This window comes from Pezoporus occidentalis, unplaced genomic scaffold (genome assembly GCF_034315485.1).
Source record: "Pezoporus occidentalis ecotype Australia unplaced genomic scaffold, CSIRO_AGI_Poc_V1 ctg54, whole genome shotgun sequence".
Taxonomy (NCBI): Eukaryota; Metazoa; Chordata; class Aves; order Psittaciformes; family Psittacidae; genus Pezoporus; species Pezoporus occidentalis.
This window is the reverse complement of record NW_026915877.1, coordinates 5,402,453-5,423,262: the sequence shown is the minus strand read 5'-3', so window position 1 is coordinate 5,423,262 and position 20,810 is coordinate 5,402,453. Positions and strand designations below refer to the sequence as shown.

Sequence of the window (20,810 nt, the reverse complement as noted above, 5' to 3'; positions counted from 1 at the left end):
CCTAGAAGGGTTTGGGTTAGAAGGGACCTTTTAAAGCTCATCCACTTCCAACCCCCTGCCATGGGCAGGGACACCTTCCACTAGACCAGGTTGCTCAAAGCCCTGTCTGACCTGGCCTGGAACACTGCTAGGGATAGGGCAGCCACAGCTTCTCTGGGCAACCTGTGCCAGTGCCTCCCCACTCTCATAATAAAGAATTTTTTCCTAATATCTAAATGTTTCCTCTATCAGTTTAAAGCCATTCTTCCCTTGTTCTGTCACTACATGCCATTGTAAAAAGCCTCTTTCCAGCACTGTTGGCCCCTTTAAGAACTGGAACGCTGAAGAACACTAATATGTGCTTGGAAAAAATCGTAGTTAAAACCTGATGAGGAGAAGCCGTCATTTCTTCTGGGCTAGCTTTACGTTTACCTGCCTTTGAGACTCTTAGGAGGGCTGTCATGGTGAACAATCGCTCGTGTAGCGAGCGATGAGGCGGTGCCAGCCCGCGTTTCCCCTGGCAGAACGGGGGAGCTGAGCCGAGCCCTGCTCCAAGGTCCCTTCCCCTCCGGACCCACGGCACCGAGGGAGGCCGAGCGGGACGGACAGGGGGGCTTCGGGCGGGGAAGGTAAGGGCGGGCGGGGCCGGCCGGGCCCCTCCCCGCTCCGCTATAGCTGTCGCCGGCAGCGCGGGGCGGGCAGCTGCCGGCGGGGCCGGCGCCCGGCAGCAGCGGCAGCAGGATCCGTGCCCGCCGCCGGTGCGTGGCCATGTGGCGGGCGCCCAGCCCCGTGCTGCGGGTGGCCCTGCCGCTGCTGGGCGCCGCCGTCTCGCTGTGCGCAGGTAGGACCGGCACCGGGCGCGTCCCGCCTGCCACCTTCGGCAACCGGGACGCGTGGCCGCCGCTGGCGCGGGTGTAGCAATCGCTGCGCCGAGCGTCGGGACCCTCTCCCCTTCTCCCGGGACCTTCCCTCACCCTGGGTGCCCCCCGCCCCGCCGTGCGCCCGGTGCTCGACAGCTGTGCCCGCGCCAGGCCGGGTCAGCGCTGTTTCTCGGGAGGTTAAGGAGCTTAATGCTTTTCGTTGTGACCGACGTGTCCGCGCAAGAAATGGGTCAGCTGGGATTTACGGGGAATAACCGGCCCGGGGCTGGCTCCAGCTCGCGCCCGTTTGGGCACTGCGCTCTCAGAAGTTAATCACGGAATGGTGAGGGTTGGGAAGGACCTTAAAACCATCCGGTTCTCCGTTGATGGGTTCGAGCAAGTGCAGCCTGGTGGATCTCACCCCGAGGGCGTTCGGGCGTGCACCCCACGCTTTGCTCGTGCACCCGTAGCTCTGCTGGGTGCTTCAGAGGCAGCTTCGTCCAACTGAGCGCCCTTGGTCACGGTGAGAAGCTCTGGCATCAGCCCCGTGCTGGGTGTCCTGTGGGGCCGCCCAGGGCGGTGTGCTCCATCCTGTCCTCCCAGCAGGACACAGGGACGGATAGGACAAGGTTCACAAGTGCTGGAGGTTTCGGGCGGGGGCATAAAACACGCAGTGTCTAAGTTCTTCCAATACAGGTTCTTCTCTTGCGCAGCAGGTGTTATGAAATATTCATTCACCTCAATTTTTCATTTAAAGCCCAGGCTTATGCTCTCAAACTGTGCTCTGCAAACCAGCAGTTAGGCAGCATAGGATAGACCCTTTCAAACTTTTTTTTTTTATTAGGTTTATTCTAATTTACTTTTCTCTCAATGTTTTCACTCCAGGAGCTTCTTGGTGTGATGCTCATTGCACTCTTGCAGAGAGGGGTGGTCGCAGCTCCAAGCTGAAAGGAAGGACTGTGCCCACCCCCCATCCCAGTGCTCATATAATCCCTTCTTTTGGAAAAAGAGGAGTAACAAGGCTCCACTGTTGATATTTGAAGTACTTCTATAAAGTATTGTACATCTGGTAAATCCTTATTTCCTTCAACGGGTGTCAGACCTGATCTATCTGAGCTCTATGTGTTTGTCTTACCTTTTGTTATTCAAGCTTGGAAGTGAACCACAGATACAGACAGCCCTGTGCTACTCAAGGGTTTTTATGCTTGAACTGAAGCATTGCCAGTGCTGTGGCCATTACTACTTCCCTCTGAAGACTATTCAGTACCCTAATGAATCTCATTGGCTTTGAGTGTTATTTATGTAAAATAGTCTTGCACTGTTTTGCTCTCTGAAGTTTCAGTAGTACTGTCCTCTGGTTTTATTATCCCATTAGTTACCTTTTAAGAGTCTGGATTGGATAATGGAGTGTGTCTGTATGGTCCAGGGTAGGCAGACATCCTCTGCACCCTTACAGCTCTTCAGAGGGGGCATTGAGGGGACTTACACATACCTAGGAGCAGTCTTCAGGTCTTGAGCAGTGATTGCTGTTCAGTGTAAAGCATTTAGCTGTGCATCTGCTCGATTTACTGTATACCAGCTCACACTCCACTGCAAACCTGTCTGATCAGGGTATGTGACTAAGCATGCTCTGATCATAGAATCATAGAATAGTTAGGGTTGGAAAGGACCTTAAGATCATCTAGTTCTAACCCCCCTGCCAAGGGCAGGGACACCTCACAATAAACCATCTCACCCAAGGCTTTGTCCAGCCTGGCCTTGAACACTGCCAGGGATGGAGCATTCACAACTTCCTTGGGCAACCCATTCCAGTGCCTCACCACCCTTACAGGAAAGAACTTCTTCCTTACAGCCAATCTAAACTTCCCCTGTTTAAGTTTTAACCTATTACCCCTTGTCCTGTCACTACAGTCCCTAATGAAGAGTCCCTTCCCAGCATCCTTATAGCCCCTCTTCAGATACTGGAAGGCTGCTATGAGGTCTCCACGCAGCCTTCTCTTCTCCAGGCTGAACAACCCCAACTTCCTCAGCCTATCTTCATACGGGAGGTGCTCCAGTCCCCTGATCATCCTTGTGGCCCTCCTCTGGATTTGTTCCAACAGTTCCATGTCCTTTTTATGTTGAGGACACCAGAACTGCACACAATACTCCAAGTGAGGTCTCACAAGAGCAGAGTAGAGGGGCAGGATCACCTCCTTCGACCTGCTGGTCACGCTCCTTTTGATGCAGCCCAGGATACGGTTGGCTTTCTGGGCTGCAAGTGCACACTGAAGCCGGCTCATGTTCATTTTCTCATCAGCCAACACCCCCAAGTCCTTCTCCGCAGGGCTGCTCTGAATCTCTTCTCTGCCCAACCTGTAGCTGTGCCTGGGATTGCTCCGACCCAGGTGTAGGACCCTGCACTTGTCATGGTTAAACTTCATAAGGTTGGCATCAGCCCACCTCACAAGCATGTCAAGGTCCCTCTGGATGGCATTCCTTCCCTCCAGAGTGCCAGCCGAACCACACAGCTTGGTGTCGTTGGCAAACTTGCTGCGGGTGCACTCAATCCCACTGTCCATGCCACTGATAAGCTGATAAGCTTTTTTACCCCCTGTTCTCTGTCATGCAAATGTGTCATGGTGCCCCCGTATTCAGGTATGTTTGTAGCATTAAGGGCAAAAGTGGTGAATGTTCCTGCTGTTTCCTGTCTGCTTACCTGCTGTGGGCTTCTCAAAATTGCTTCCCCCTCCTGGCTGTCACGACCTTTGCTCTCCATCACCTCCATGTGTGCTGTATCAAAAGCTTTGCACGCTCTTCCATACTCTTCATAGCATTATTTCAAGGAATTAGAGAGTACTCAGGGTGCTGTAAGCATTCCTAAATAAACAAGAGTTGAGGGTGCAGACTGCAGTAAGGAAGAATGTTGCTGTATCTGCTGGTGGCATGTTAGCCTCTTCTAGCACTCAACACTGAACTGCCTTGTATTCCTTGAGAGCCTTTAGGCATAGGCTAAGTTTGTGAAAGTTTGTTTCCCACTTAAAAGCATTTTAATCCCCAGAAAGCAAACCATGAAAACTGTAAGCTATCCCTGATGAATGGCAAAGATGCCTGTAGGTACAGTAAAATGGGTAGGCGTGGATCTTCACTGGAACCATGGGAGTGCCAGGAATTTGTGTAGCTGAAAGCACAGACACACAAAAGCAACGACTGCTTACAGCCAGGTATAATATACATTTGCTGTATAAAAGTGAGAAGCAAAATAGGTTGCTATTGTAAATTGCTACATAATGATAAATATATGAAAATAGCATAAAATTGGACTGTTGCTATATGAGTAGTAATATATTAAAGCAACTTTGTCTTATTATCTTTTTCATGCTTTATAATATCCCTGTATTGAGTTATAAACAGTTGCTGAAAATGCTCTGTGGATCTCAAGTCTGAATGCTTAGCACACTGTTTATTCTAGCATTTCCTATAGGATGTAAACTTGGGCTACAAGTCCGAGGTGTGTAACTCTCACGGCAATAGCTGCTGTGAACCGTCCACTGCGCATCTGTGTATGTGTGTGCTGCTGAAGGGTCCAGTGAGCCACATTCTGCGAAAAGCATCTTTGTTCCAGCTTAATCATTTGGTTTACTTACTCTTTATTAACTGGCAATATTGAAAAGCCTACATGTTGTCAAGCACCAAAAATAGTATGTCCCTGGAAAGAAGTATGGCAGTAGCAAAGCAGTTGTACTTCACTGCACAATTTAATTCTCTGCTGTGTGACAAATTATCAGTATGATGCTGTCTTCTCATTTCTGTGGGTCACTGAAGCTCTGTTTTCCTAGCTTTTAGTAAAAAGCTGTAAAAATAAATAAGCTTTAATGAAACAACATTGATGAGAAGCACAAGCCCAGCTGTGATCTACCAGGGTGTCTACCAACAATTCACACAGATAAAGGACTCTATGTGGGATGAGTGGGTGCCATTTCATTTTGCTTTTTTTTGGAGTAGGCTCTAGATTCTTACCAGCTGTGTGCAATGATTATTGTAGTCTGTAATCTGGCTACGATATTTTGTCGCTTTTGAGGAGCCCTGCTGATACAAGAGCAATACAGTTGCTCTCCACGTGCAGCAGTGCAGCCATTCATCCCTATCAGGTAGTGGATGAGCTGCTGCATGTGCCTGTTGGTTCAGCTGTACACATGTTGGAGCATCTGTCCTGGGTTACGGCATTGCGATGTCACAGCTTTCAACAAAAATCCCTGGGAAAAGGGGTCTTGGATATCGTGCTGAAGCCCCTTGAAGCCATAGTCTGCTACTATATTCTTTGTATCAGGTGCTGCAAGGGATAGGCTCAGGGCTTTTTTCCGTGCTTATTTTTGTAGGCTGGAAATTCAGCTTCTGCCTAGCTGGGAAGGTTCTGATAACCTGGTAATTAACATAACCATGACATGAAAGTGTTGAGCAGTGAGCAGATAATAGGGAAGAGATATTTGGATAATAACTCCCTGTTCAAAAATGTGATTTCCTCTCTTGTAACTGAAGTGCTGTTAGGCTCTGAATTATCATGGTTCGTCTGTAGCTATCAGGCAGAGAACAAAGTCCTAACTGAGACAAAGTTGGATACCTAAATCTCGATGCTATGAATACCCACTGAGGAGGGGGGTTACCTCCCCAGCACCTCTGGACATGTGTAGGTGAATCTGGGCACAAGAAAATCACTCTGGGGGTTGATGGTTTTGTCACTTTAGCACATGTCCTGTCCTGAGTGCTGTCAGAGATGCTGCAGTCCTGAGGTCCCCCAGGATGAAAGGATTCTTCCATTGCCTTAGGGCTGAAGTGATGGATGTAACCCTGGCTGTGCCAGCCCTCCTTCAGAGGTGGTTGCATTTCACTGCTGGATGTAGCCTGGGGAATGCCTTTTTCCAGAACAAGTGGTATTTGCAAATTAAGATTTTCTTATGGAAGAGAATAGGAAAGGACCTACAACAGTCATCTTGTCCAACTGCCAGTATGCAGTCAGAATTTATCTTTTCTGTGCTTGGTTCGTCTTCAGTTTGACAGTGGCAAAAATAAATAAAGTGCACTCAAAAGTCAATGTTTCCTCAGTTCCATGTTTACCAGGAAGCTGATTCTAGGCGATCGGATCAGTATTTGCAGAACTTGCATCCCTCTCACTTCACCAGCAGTAAACATTTTCAGTCTGACATAAAGTGGGGCAAAACCACCATCAGTTAAGTAAAAGGGATGTTTTGGGTTTCCAAATGATTTAAAATACTATGCTCTTCTTAGGACAGCAATTTAAAACCATTCAAATTTTCATCCTAAAAATAGAATTTCATCCTTCAGTACCTACCTATGTTTTTGTGAAAAAAAAGCTGTATTTAACTAGAGGGGAGCTGTGTGGCAATAGAAAAGGCAGTCAGTGTCATTTCCTGGATGTGAAGTACCTTGTCTGACTCTTTTCAGATGTTGGCTATATTCAGCTTTCAGTGCTAGGGATTCTTTTTTATGCAAGCCATTTCACAGTGGCAGTTGGCACTGTGTTATCGCAGCTGCCTCCCCATGGAACTCGTACCCTCAGCCCAACACTGCATCCTTCTTCAGTGCCTTACAGACCAAGACCAGCACGTTCTTCTTCAGCTTTATGTGTAGGCTGTATCTCACAGAATTCTTGCATGCATTGTGTTTGGCCGCGTGGCTTCTGTTTCCTAAAGCACACCTTTTCAAAGCATATCCTGCATAATCAAAACCAATGAGAAATTAGCAAATGTCCTTTGACAGCTTATTCCAACAAAAATAGTATCTTTGGGTTTTGTTGCTCTTTCCCTGCTCAGTTAGCGTTAGTTTAAACGCCTGGCCTCAGCTTCTGTCTACTGTTTTTCTTGGTTATGGTTGCTGAGCTTTTTTAGAGGAGGGATTTTGAGCACCTAGTGCCCTACTTCCAAAATTAAGATACTTGCAGACATTAATAAAATCACTTCCCATACATACTTTTAAGGAATCAGAATATTGGAACTACTTAGTGCTGTCATTCTAGGACATTTTCTTCAGTTCTGGAATATGTACTTTTCCTCTCTTCTCTACAGCTTTCTAGTTTTTGCCTAGTTTGGTATCAGTCCTCTTTGCAGTATATTTATGTAGTGAGCTTTTAATCTATTATTACTCCTACTGCTTTTTGGTTTATTTTTTTTTTCAGAGTGGGAACTTCCCCATATTTTTCATAGTAGCCCCCAAAACAAGGGTTTTTCAACACTTGGCATTACTCAAGGTTTGGGTTTCCTCTTGTGAAGAAAAGCGTTATAAGAGAATGAATGCGATAGGGACGTGCTGTCACGTCCATGGATGTGGAGACCCATGTGAGCAGGCGCGGTGCTTTGGGAAGGAATGCACATCACCGGCTACATGGAAAGATTTGCAGAGTTCTAGTCAGCAATTGCAAGTTAATTCTTCCTCTTGGCTTGGGCTCCTGGCTGCATGCAGGAGGCAGAGGAGTGGTCTCAGCAGCCCCAGCCATCGCTGCTCCTCCAGCACATGCTTGAAGAGGGAGGGTGGGACACAGTGTGAGTACAGAACATGCTTTCTGGACTCTCCCAGCTCTCGCAGCTGACAGGTTAAGGGCTCTCAGTTAGAAGATGGGTTTGTATCTTTGTGCATGGCAGCTTCTACAAATCTCTAGCATATAAGGGTGGAATTAGCCAATGATTTTTTGCATACACTAATGCTTTATCCTAAACAGTGGCAATAATATCGACACCTAGCGCTGTTGGGAAGGGTGGCAAGGCAGCATGAGAAAGCAGAGTGCTTCCTCTTGCTTGTTGTAAGTCTTCTGTCAATAACACCTGTGCTGCCTGAGACTGTCAAGTTAATGGGCAGTGGTGAGTGGCTGATCCCATTCGCCTTCTCAATATGATCTATGATTTCTTTATAAAACTTTCATATCTCCCGAAAGTTGCCTTTGACATGCAAGAGCCCAGTTTCCTAATCTGTGTCCAATCCCCTTTGCCATCTGTCCCATAACAATTTCTACTTCTCTGCGCTTCTGGAGTGTGTGAGGGAAACCAGTCCCAAATGGCAGAACAGGGCACTGGATCTCCTGGCTTCTCCTGGTTGTGCTTCCCTCTGCAAGCTGAGCTGATGTTCCCCAGAGAACGGCAGAGCCATCTCTGTTCTGCATGCTGATATTGGGCTGGTTACTGCACATACGCAAGTGAAGTTGTTTCTTCTCCTGTATGATTTTACTCTCTTCTGTCTTTCAGTCCCTTGGCACGGTGATATTTCTTTGTGATTCTCTGAAGTCTGATTTTTCTATCCTCAGCAAAGCTTGCTGCTTTCTTATCGATTCCCCTTTCCAGATCACTGGAGCAAACAACATGCATTTTTGCAGCTCTGCAGATAAAAGTCTCTCACTGTGAAGGCTGGCAGTTTCCCTCTACCTTTTATCCCAGCTGCTAGCAGGCAAGTGGGCTGACCTCTGGATAAGACTCAAGCAGCTCTGCCTCATGGCAGTGAAGTTTCTTTGCTATGGTTGGTTACCCGCAGTCATGCAGACTCGGTCAGAGAACGCCTGCTGAGGGACAGTGTCAGAGCCGGCTGACCCTGTGGCACCTTTACCTGTGCCTGAACCAGTTTTTGTTCCAGCACCATCATAAGTAACGGACTGGACAATGGGAATTGGCCAGCCTGCAGGTCTTAGGGTCTCCTTTGAAATGTTTTTTAACAGCACTGAAGCTTTTGCCCCCTGGCACCCTCCCACGAGGGGGGTGTCTGGGTTGAGTGGTGGGTCAGGTCCAGGTATGGTCCTTGCAGTACTGCAACACTTCCTCTTATGTGAGGGTGGCCTGGGGGGCAGCTATGTCCTCACACTGTGGTCTGTGCCTGAGACGGGGACCTGGGCAGTGTGGAGAGCCCACTCTCACATGAGCCCCAGATCTCTTAATCTGGAAATGAAAGGATATGTGAAGTGCACAATACAGAATAACTGTACAGAAGGATCGAGGATGGAAACACTCTGGACATTCAGCCCTCCTTCCCATTATGATTAAAGACAACTAATTGCTGTAAGGCCACATAGATATTTGCTTTCCAATTTAATTTTGAAATGCTCTGCTGCCCTGTAGTCACAAGAATAAACTGCTAAGTGTTGTGGGTAGTGCTGGTTTATGACTTAATGGAAGATTAATGCCTTGTTAAATCTGTATAGTAAAAAATCTTTGTTGAAATGTAGAACCTTGTGTGGTTCATAAGAGATAGCAAGTTGCAGTTTTATGTCCCTACAGTTTTTGGTTTATTGTTTTAGTCCCACAGTCTTAGTCAGTTTATGTCAGTTACATGCTCAGTTCTTTCAGTTTAACTGCAGAGATTGCACTATGTCTATTTACTTGTTTTAGTTGTTAGCTGCTTTTGTTACCTGGTGTCTAAACTCATTTTCTTTCATCTGTTGCTCACATGTAGTTTCATTCTTGTTCTTTGATTATCTAGTGCTTCATGTGTTTGAAGCTGACACTTGAGGAAAAATGGATGGAAGCATATAAAAAACAATCTTCTGCTGTGCATCCTTGTGTTAGTTTGTTGTGAATCAGTTGCTGGTTCAGCTATTCCTGCTATGTAAGTTAGTTGCACAATGTATTTGCTTGTACTTGTGTTTTCTTACAGTTGCATTGAAAACTAAATGGCAAAAAAAAACCTGTTGCTTTTTCTGTAAGTCATGCAGGTTATTTTCTGCTCGAAGAGCAAATCGTCCTGTCCTTGATTCATGGTAGGTCTCATCCAAGAAACTGGTATATAGTCTCAGCTCCTATTGCAATAACAAGAGGAAAAAATGCTTGAGAACTACTTGTGTCTTTAAAATGATAAAACCAGGGAACACCTCTTCATCCTGGCCTCAATATCTAAAGGTTGCTTTCCTTGTGTATTGGGCTGCTCATGAATTACTTCCTGGTAACCTCAGTTGGCTGTTGGTTTCTCCTGTTGTTCACTTGGGTCTTGACAAGTGCTGCACTTCTCTTTGCAAGTCAAGGGAGCTGCACACCCCTGTCATGCAGTGTGTCTTTGTAACTGCTGTCCCTACCAAAGGGAGCTCATGTCTCCTCTTGCTCTGACCCTGCGCTGGGCTATGCAGTTGGCCTTGGCAGGACAGTGTGCTCATGATGCTTACAGAGGTGCAGCCTCTGCGGGGAGCTGTTCTCTGGGGAGATTTGGCACAAATTTGTTAATGACTGGTGGAGAATTGCATGCTCAGAACTGTAACCACTGGCAACGAAGTTTGGATGCCTAACATAGCTCTCTGAGGCTATGGCATATTTCAGTTGTTCACTTTCTCCTAATTTCCCAACCAGAGAATGCAATGTTTTAAGTGAAATGTACTTGTGCTTGAGTAAATAAAGAGTCATGTTCATTACTGGATTAAAAAGTGCCTTATTTTGAAACTTTGGGAGCATATTTTCCTCCTGCCTCTTTGATCCTTTTCCCTTTAACTCCTTCACAGTCACCTTACTCCACTTCCCTGGTTCCTGTGGTGATGGAAGTCCTGACTTTCTTCCCGTGAGGAAGACAGGACCATCCCTGGGAACAGAGCTGGAGATATGTGGTGTTCCTTTCTCTGGGATAGAAAAGGAATTTCTTGCTGCCTGTAGGGACTTGCAGAATTTCAGTCAATATTTGCAAGTTCTTCCTCTTCCTTTGTGCCATAGAATGGCTGCTTGGGAGGGGAAGCATGGTTCAAAGGTGGTGTTGCTTGAGCAGTGTGAGACACGTGGGAGATCTTTCGTCATAATGCTGTTACCCCTCTGGTCTGTAAACTGACGGGAGTGTCTTGCCAGCTTCTCTGGGACAGTGGTGTGGTCAAAGTAGAGCGGAAACTATGCAGTGACGTGAAAGCTTGAGATGCATTGCTAGTTATTATAGGTTGCAAGATTATATAGGTGAGTATGGATGTTTTTTCCATATAAAGAAAATGGTAATAGAGGAAGTTGTCATGGATAAACTGAAAGAGCACTGAGGCATGCCTGATAGATCAGCATGGATAAGTCGCAAATTCTGGCGAGTCCTGTGTCTCTGAGGTTATCAGTGGGGATGGTGATATGGGCTCGGCCAAGTTCGAGTGGCTGTACAGGTATCTGCGAGGAGCTACACATGTGGTGCAGTACGGGAACACAGCCCATCCCTGGCAGTGTTCAAGGCCAGGTTTGACAGGGCTTTGAGCAACCTGGTCTAGTGTGAGGTGTCCCTGCCTGTGATAGGAGGTTGGAACTGGATGGTCTTCAAGGTCCCTTCCAACCCAAACCATTCTAGGATTCTACCGCACTGGGTAAGAGCTGATGGGGTCCCCCTGTTCAGTGGGACCAGGAGCAGGAAAAGAGTGGATCTTCTCATGGGCATGTTCAGAAGGGTCCAGGATCCTCTTCAATTCCCTTGAGGTGAGGCAGCTGAAATAGCACAGGTGCAGGAAAACGTACTTTCATGGTTGCATTTTAAGATCATACTGCTCTGTTAACAGAGGATTCTTGATGTACATAAATGGTCTTGGAAACAAGGTTGGGTATTTGTATCTGGTTTTCTATATGAGAAATTGCGCAGTAGCACAGGCAGATTATCTAGGGAACCTTGGGCTTCTATGTTTGTAGAATTAGATTTAAAAGTGGTCCATGTAAATTTTCTGGGAGGAAAGAGTTTTGTCTCCCCCACAACTCAGACTTGTCTTTAAGTAGTTTTAGCCACGCTGTTTTCCTGTTTGTTGTTTTTTTTTTTTCCTCTGTAAGGGCAGCATTTATCCATGGGTGAGCAATGGCAGAAAATGCAGTGCTAGGAAAATACAAAATATGAGGCTGAAGGGAGTGCAGGTTTTGACTCTTGGTAGGACCCCTTTGAATCTTGCTAGCAGCGGAGACATGTGAAGCCTCCATTCTTGCTGACCAGTGCGTTATTCCCAGCTCTCATGATGTTGTTCCTTTGACTTCCAACACACATCTGCTGACAGTCCAGACCTGTTCCAGGCCAAAAAGTCTTTGTTTAGGAAGACTTGGCTGGAGCAGCTGATGTCAGAAGCAGGATAGCTCAGGGCTGTTGAAAGTAGCAGAACAGAGAAGCCTCTCTTTGGTGCTGCCAGTGCAGTGCTTCCCCTGCCCCAGCTCTGAATGCTGCCACTGAGAAGGGAGAGGGTGAAACCTTGTCCAAGAGATGGGGGAAGAGTCTGGTGGAGTCAGGACTGAGAGGCTGTGGGGGCTAATGCTGAGGCTGGCAATCCCATAGGAGGGAAAGCAGGACCAAGAGCAAAGACTGAAGCAGTAACTGGGAGAGGGTGAAGGGAGAGACATGTGGATGGGATGGCATGTTGGTGAGGCTTTGGGAGCTGGTGGGGTATGACTGAGTGCGAGCCACCTTGGGAGGAGCTGATGTGCTGGTGGGGAGGTGTGGACACTCCTGGGGACAGCCCCTGGCATTAGGTGGCAGTGGGGATCTGGAGCTGCCTGATGCTGGGGGAATGGGAACTGGGATGGGGTGGGATTTGGGACAAAACAGGACAGCTGGAAGGAGCTGGGTTGAGAAGAACAGGCTGCAGGGTTTGTAGCTAGGGCAGTGGTTATCAGCTTTTTTTAAAGGAATGATTAAAAAGGCCAACAATTCAAGTGTGGTGGGACAAACACACCTTAAAGTGGTTTTTTTTTAGGATGTAATGGTTTTGGGTGCGGACAAGGGTTTTTTTCTTTGTACGCTCTTCCACTTCTTCCAAACTGAATGTAGTGTTCCCATCAGAAGTTTGCGTGCCTGTCTTGCATATGTCTGTGATCTCAGTAGTTCCAAAGGAGAACGGGGAATGCTTGTCTTGGTCTCTAGGACTTTCTAGTCTCCAGTGGGCATGAATAATTCCCTGCAAGTTGAGTTCAACATGCTCCCATCCCGGCTCCTCCCAGCTTGTCATCAGGCAGCTGAATGCGTTCACTTTCAGAAGCAATAATGATGTAATTGGGTTGTACTGGGAATTTTGACCAAAACCTTCTTTCTTTTTATGCTTCTTTGTGTAATGGCTTTTTGCAGAAACAACTCTGTGGGGAGCTGGTCTGATTTCCATAGGTCTGTGAACTTTCAGTTGTGGGCAGTAGATTGGACAAATCGGTTCTGAGCAAAACACTCAGAACTAAAGAGAAAAATGGGGTTAGAGTCTTTCATTGAAGTAGAAAGAAAAAAGGACATTGAGCAGAGTAAAACACTCTGTGAACACAACAGTAGAAAATACTGGTCTTCAAGCGATGGCATCCTCTGCTTTCCCAGCCAGGTGAGCCAGTGTCCGACTGGTATGCTTGCAGGGCATCCAGCCAGTGGTGGGTACAAGTAGGGTCGAGGTGGTGCATAGCTCCTTTCATTCTGGAAATAAGTGACTGTCTTAGCTTGATCAGAGAGGTTACAGGGTCCCTTAGCCGTCTTGTTCTCACCCTGTGCTCACAGTGCTCAGAGGGATACCCTAGAAGGTGTTTGGGACTTGCAATGACAGTTTTGTTCAGCTCCTTTCAAGTAATCTACAAAATACCAGGATATGGATAAGACTTGCGGTTACCTACTGTGGATGACATTGTAAAGACCATTTCCCATTTTATTTTTAGGTGATGAGAAGGGGGAGAAAAACAGCATAATGATGTGTCTGAAACACTGAAGGCACTTGCGACAATCTTATACTCATTTCCTCAAGTAATGGTTTTATTTTGCAGCATTGGTGACGATGTGTCTGTTTTTCTTCTGCTAGATCTGTTATTTATTTGGATCTGATGAGTCTTGCTCCCGGCATCTGTTCTAGGACTATGGTAATATCTTTAAGGAAGAGATTCACCTGTTTTGTTGCTGAATGATTGATTGTGTTCACTTCCTGCACAGAGAGACAGCCAAAGCAGACAGACGGTGATATGGTTTCTAGCGTACCCTGCATCCAGGATAAACATGAACATATGGTGCCAAGGAAGTTTGTTGTGGGGCTAAGCTGAAGATAAACACTACAAGCTGTTATTTCAGAAGGGTAGCACAGGATGAAGGTTGTAAAGAAAACAAATAGTGTCACAGAAACCAAATTGCACTGACATCTGTCAGGACTTCTCCGTTCCTCCAGAGGCTCTGAGATGAGTCCCTGCTCCTCCTGCCACGTGGTGAGCACTGCTGCAGCCATCGGTCATCACTCCTTCCCCCTCAGCTGTGGGTGTGGGACACAATAAATTACACGAAGAGCCAGGGCATTCCTGTATAAACAAAGCTTTTGCTGGTTGTCAGCTGGGGGTGATGGTGTAGACTGTTTTAGGTCCTAGTATGATCAGGGAAAGGTAGCAGAGAGTGGGGCACACTGCCTTGTCAGGGGCCAGCTAGATCGGAAGAAAGCTCTTCTGTTCCTGGTGGCCATCCTTGTTTCCTCATACTTTTACTTTTCAGATGTTTGTTATCTTTAACTAAAAGAAACAGCCCCCCTCTGCCCAATTCCCCAAAAAACAGAACTGATTTATGGATAAGATTACTTTTTAATCATATTATTTTTAAATACCCTGGCTTCTGTAAGTAGAACAGGGGTCAATCTTGCAGGGTTATGACTGACCTGAGAAGGTGTACAGGGTGCATTTGGGGACCCAGTGAAGGACTGTTTGCACAAAAAATTAAAGAGAGCAAGCCTTTGTACTCTAAAATGAGGGGTTTGTTGTTTTGCTGGGGTTTGTTTTGTTTGTTTGCTTGTACAGAAACAAAACAATCACATAAATTGCACTTAAAGACAGGTTTGGTTTTCTTTTTTTTTTTTTTTTTGAAATTGATTTCAGCTGAAGGTTAAGGTGCCTGAGCTATCACTGCTGATATGGGCTCTTAAACTTGGCATGAAGCAAGCAAAAATTCTTTGCTATGAAGCAGGTGAAGAAAACAAGGAAAGCAAAAAAAAGTATAGTCGACATCTGGTGTTTCACTGAGATGACGTGGCTTTGGTTTCCACCTTCATCTTCCAAGAGTCTGAAAAAATGTAGTAGCAATTAAATGTGTTTCTATTTGATTTGGTGAGACATGAAGGTATGGTAAAAAACATGCAAAGTTTAGAAGTCAGCAGACTTTTCCTCCAAAAGAAATCAGGAAGCTGTTTGTGTGTCTGAAAAAGGTGCATCATCTCAGAAAACACAGGGTGGAAAAGCCCATAGTTACTTCCTGTGTCTGTCTGTAGGGTGTCAGGTGGTGTGTGCCGGGATCTTGCATCCTGGTGCTTCCTTGGACTTGTTTCTCTAACCCAGTCGGCTCTGGCAAGATGTGTGTATTGCTAGCGTGGCGTGGGTGGCTGGCATGAGTGAGGGCTGGCCATGTTCAATCTTCTCCACCATGCAAGATAGATGCTATGTACTTCCCTGCCACCAAGGACAAACTGGTTTCAAACTTGCCATCTGTATATGTTTGGGACCTGTGCTGTCAGGACTGACTTCCTCCAGTGTAGGCAATGTCCTCGGTGCAGGACCTGTGCTGGAGCTCCCATGGGTGCTCACGGTGGCCAACTGGCCAGACAAGCTTGCATGGTTGCCATAGGGGTCTGTCTTCTCGGGGTCTTCTCACAGAAGCTGGAAACCTCTTTTTCAGGTCTCAAGTGTGTGTGCCAGCTGTGCGAGCACACCAACTTCACCTGCCAGACAGAGGGTGCCTGCTGGGCCTCTGTCATGCTGACCAACGGGCGGGAGGAGGTGATCAAGTCCTGTGTCTCCCTTCCGGAGCTGAATGCACAGGTCTTCTGCCACAGTTCCAAGAACATCACGAAGACCGAGTGCTGCTACACTGACTTCTGCAACAACATCACCCTCCGCCTGCCTGTCGGTAAGTGCTTCTCGAGTGCAGGACACTGTTCAAAGGCTTGTGTGACAGCCTGAGAGTGCAGAAATACTGTGCAGAGGATGTGACCCTAAGAGCCAGCTAAGTGGGATTTTAAAGGTTGTCTGTAAAACAGTACCTATTTTTTTTCCTGACTTGTTTCAGATGGGACATTCTAAACTGCAACACTGTCTGGGGAAGAGAGAATTTCTTCCATCTCCTAAAGATATTCCAAATGCTGTCTTTGATATCCTATGGGGCATTAACAGTGAAGGTGAAAGGAAGTGTCTGAAGGAAAGAGACTTGTAACCTCACAGGTTATTTGCTGGAATATCTTAAGGAGTTTTTTATTTGAACTGGCATTAGTCTAGATGTTGGGAAGATGGTATCTAATGTACTGGGGACTTTCCATGGGGCATGGATCAGCAATGTATAGCAGCTGTGAATTAGCAATTGTGAGGAGCTGAGAGCTGTTAACTGGTGTTATCACAAGGAAATAATGAAGACTTTGCACTGGCTGAAGTCTTACAGTCTCAAACATCTCTGCACACAATTTAAAAGACCTGCTTTAGATGGCTCAGATAAGAATTAAGTCTAGAGATGTTTGGAAAGAAGATGAATAGTTGTAGGTGCTGACTGCATTGTATATGGGAAATGCACCCGTGATTTTGGACAGACAGATATCTGGGTTGGTGGAGAGGTTTGACCCGTGATGTGGCAGTGCCCTGGTGTGTGAGGAGCTGTTCTCCTCACTGTCCTTGGCCAGTCTGTGTCACTGAGTGCCATATCTTTGTGACCTGGACTGAGGAGCAATTACTACAGCTGATGTTTTTGTGCCTGTGCTTCAGGAGCAAGGGGTATGCAGTGGCTCTGTGGTGGCCAGGAAGGCAGAAGTGTCCTCCCTGGCTCCTACAGCATGTAGGGTCTTCTACTGTGGGGGGTGAGAGGGGTAGAGGGCACCGGGTCATTTCTGGGGGATGTCCTTGGCTGATGACGTTTCAGCAGTCTTGTTAGTCTGTCTTGAACTCTGGGATTCAGTAGTTCATTTTAGCAGCTCATAAGGCAGCTTTTCTTTGGTGTTAGATTGGTATCATTGATTCTTGCCCAGCAGGGGTGAGAAAGTATAAGATTCCTGGTCCCAATTAGAGGGAGGAAAAAGATTTGCACTTCCAGAAGCTCTGTGTATTGCACAGCTGGTGCAGTACTTGAGTCTGCCAGACTCAAAATTGTGTAATGAAGTTGATTCAGTGCTTTTAAAAAATAAATATTTATACTATTTTCATGTTTGACTCTTCTTTCCAATATTTACATTTAATCCAGGCTTTTTTTTAAAAAGCTGTAAAATATACTACCTTATCAGATGATACCTTTTTATACACTTATGCGAGTGAGAGATGTTACAGGTAAGAAAGATGCAAATTAATACATAATTTGCAATTATAACTTGTGTTTAAGCTGCCTTCATATAATCCTTGCCAGAATTTAAAAGGCTTTTACTGGAAGCACTTGTACGATACAGGAAGCACATCATGTAAGATGCAGGAGGCAGACCAGGGAGTTGCTGTGGTGGCCTTGGGTACCAACATCTCCTGGTGTGAACAGGCAGATGCTGGATGCTACCAGAAGAGGGAAGGGCTATTCCAGGCTACTCCAGGCGGCTCTAGAGGAACCAGCCTGGGCAGAAGGAGAAGCCCAGCAGCTGGGTGGTCTGTACCCCCCTACCTAACGTCACCTATTGCTTGAGGCAAGAGCAAAGGTATTTAAATGTTTTTTTTTCCAGCTGACAAGAGAAAGGAGGTATTAATAGTGGTCATGCTCTAGAAATGTAGAAATAAAATGCTATGCTTTTTTTTTTTCAAGTTGGGATGCTGGACTCTTGGGAGAAAACTGCTATTTATAGAGGAGCGGTGGAAGCATATCTGTCATCTTGAACTGGTAGTTGCAAAACCTCTGGTTTCATATTTCAGTACCAGGGAAAATTACTTAACTTAATTTTTAGCCTGAGCCCTTTGCTCTGAACATTTGAGAGAATTCATGTTAGTCAGAAATTTAACAGTGCCATTGTTATTTGATTGCTGGTCTTTTCTGGCAGCTCTCCTTCACATAATTCATACTGCAGGAAAGCTTCATTTGGGCCCCAGTGAAAATAACCTTTCTAAGGAGCACTGCTGAGTGTGTAGGTGAGGGAGCTGGGCTGTGCAACTGGCCTGTCCAGGGTGCCTCTGCAGTACCCATGCCCTCTGCAGTAGGAGGTTTCGAGCAGTGTACCTGTCTTGTGGTTTAAGCCCAGACGATAACTCGGAACCAAGCAGCTGCTCACTCACTCCCCATCCCTTCTTCTCCCACCCTGCTCCAGGCTGAACAGGGAGGAGAACTGAAAGAATGCAAACCCCAAGGGTTAAGTAAGACCAGTCCAGTAACTAAAGTAAATACTGTGGAATGGAATACTTCTTTGGCTAGTTTGGGTGAAGTGTCCTGTCTCTGCTTCCTCCTGGAAGTAATTTCCAACTGAATCTTGAACTAAGGTAAATCAGAGAAGAATTCTTAAAGAATATGAAGCTACAGTCTCTTCTCCCAAGTAACAAGCAATAGGACAAGAGGTAACGGCCTCAAGCTGTGCCAGGGGAGGTTTGGACTGGATATTAGAAAAAATTTCTTTACAGAGTAGGTGATCAGGTGTTGGAACTGGCTGCCCAGGGCAGTGGTGGAGTCACTGTCCCTGGAAGTGTTCAAAACCCATGTAACTGAGGTCCTTAATGACATGGTTTAGTGGGGAACTTGGCAGTTCTGGGGTAATAATCGGACTTGATGATCTTAAAGGTCTTTTCCAACCTAGTTGATTCTGTGATTCTGTGTGCCCCTCCTCACTGGCAGAGCATGAGAGACTTGAAAAGTCCTTGATCAGGGTAAGCGCTACTTAGCAACAACTAAAACAGTGGTGTGTTATCAGCATCGTTCTCAGGCTAAAGCCGAAACACAGCACTGCACCACCTGCTAAGAAAGAGAATAATAACTGTTACAGCTGAAAAACCAGGGCAACATCCTGAGGAGGTGGGCTGCGCCACAAGGAAAACCATTTTGAATACCATTGCCTAGGCTGCCTTTATAGGTACACTCCTGAGCTTAGGAAACTGGTGTTTCCAAAGTGAGGTTTTAGGCAATTCCTTGGTCTGCTTGTATTTTTTGTTTCTTTCTGGTCTTATACGGCACTTAGAAATCCAAATCCAGATCTTGGGCTCCTCTTTGACTGGGATAAACAAAAATTAAAGTGGAGGCTGGAGCTTTGGCTGGCTTTTCCTCTGGTTGCTGTAGCTGCCTCCAGCTGGGGACACAAGACTGCCCTTCAGTGCCTCTTCATGGTGCCCTGCTTTGGCTTGTCCCGGTGTTAATTACCAAGGGCTGATGTTGTAAATGTATCAAGAGTGATTGGAAAACAATCAAATGACTTGCAGCGTGCAGATCTGAGTGGATAAAGCAATTTGTTTTGACAGCCGGTATATGAATTTCCGTAGTCAGACTGCAGATGGCATTGCATGCCTCAGACAGCAGCAGAGCGTGTGTGATTGTGCCTTGCATGAGAGGAGGTTACTCTTGCTTTAGTTGGTTTTACAGCGTCTGAAAATACACATCTTTAGGGACAGATTCAGCCTGGATATCTGCTTTTTATATGCTTCTCATTGGCAGGGATTTCACTGCAGTATTTTGCATTAACAGGTGCTAAGTTTCAAGGTGTAGGATTAGTTTGTGGTAAGGAGGGGTCTTCAGTGTTACCCTGAATTCACTTCCTGGGTTCTACTGTTTTTACTGGGATACTTTCTGCCCCAGCAGGTTGCCTGAGGTGACCTTCCCCTGCCAGTGGGATGTCATAACAGGGCTGCAGAAAATGACCAGCATGCCACTTCCTTAATGGAACTTTCTATGAATCTCCCTCTGTATGAGAAATTGCCTCTGTGCACCTCAGCATGCAACAGGCTATTTTGAGGAGTTGCTAATAAAATCTAGAAGACTTCTTCCAGTTGCAGACTTGTGTGTCTCAGGATTTTCAGGGCATATTTCAGATCTGGGAGACAGTGCCTGTGGTTTCTGATCCAAATCCGCTTGTGGGCAAGATATACCCTGCGCACAAGCCTGTGCATAGATGACAGACCTTTACCTGCAGCCCTGAAGTGGACTATGGAGCTTCTTATAACGTGATGTTTACATTTAGCTATGGTGGAGGGGCCAGCAAAATTGGTGTTGCCCTCAGTTACCTTATTAGTTGGAGACAGTGAATTGGCAGCTGTTGAATTGCTGGCGCCTGAAAGCTCAGACACTTTATATTTGTTACCAGATATAGGTCAGAGGACCTCTTGAGATCTGGTGTCTTTATTTGCATGTCTATAGAAGTGTGGTGAAAAGCTCGTGCTGCTACTCATTCTACCTCTTGATCTGAAAACACCTAGTGACACTGGATTCTAAGCCTCCATCTTTACAGATACTGATAACTGAAATTGGGTGGGTGCAGGTGAGTTGGCAAATTTGTCACAGATTTCTGGGCTTTCTGACCAGGCTGCTTTCAGAGGCTGGCTAAAGAAAACGTCAGCTTCTAAGAAAAAATCATGGGTATGTCTCCAGTGAGTACAGCCACATGTCCGTGAGTTGGTGGGAAAATTCAGCACAGCAAAGAATTCTCTGCTTTTAGGGTTTTGCCTTCAGAAGTACCTCTGTCATTCCAGCAAAGGCAGCACACAGCAAGAACGGTCTCCTCTTTGCTGTTTTGGGTGACCTGGCACAGCAGCATCTCTAGAACTTGAGATAAAAAGCGTATGATTTCTGTTCTGTATTTGCATAATGGAAAATGAGTCAGAGAAGAAAGGAGGCTTTATGCAACAAGATTAAGCTAATATTGGGATTAACAAACTGAATAATAAGTAATTTGCCAGCTCTCTTCTTTATTCTTATTGACCAAACTGTACAAAGGCTCAAATGGACCTCATATCACCTACAGTGGCACACACTGGGATGAAATAAAGGAAAATGTAATAGAATTGTTGAGACAAAAATCCCTGGAGTGTATTCATATTGCCAAGAGAGATGAATGCTACCACTTAGACTAATTGTTGGGCAAGATTTTCATAGTTGCATGAACAAATACTCTTCATTTACCTGTTTAAAAATGCCTTAAAGACATTAAAGCCCTTAGGAGAATGGATA

General features: G+C 46.1%; 1 protein-coding gene across 1 annotated transcript in view; it reads left to right on the top strand.

Moving 5' to 3' along the window:
- Positions 1-689: 689 nt before the first annotated feature.
- The window catches only part of ACVR1C (activin A receptor type 1C), a 36,764-nt gene continuing 16,643 nt past the window's right edge, over positions 690-20,810 (top strand). Inside the window, exons 1-2 of the mRNA XM_062637840.1 lie at positions 690-820; positions 15,393-15,623. Coding sequence (XP_062493824.1) covers positions 748-820; positions 15,393-15,623 — 304 coding nt within the window. The 5' untranslated portion in view covers positions 690-747. The remainder of the gene's footprint in view (positions 821-15,392; positions 15,624-20,810) is intronic.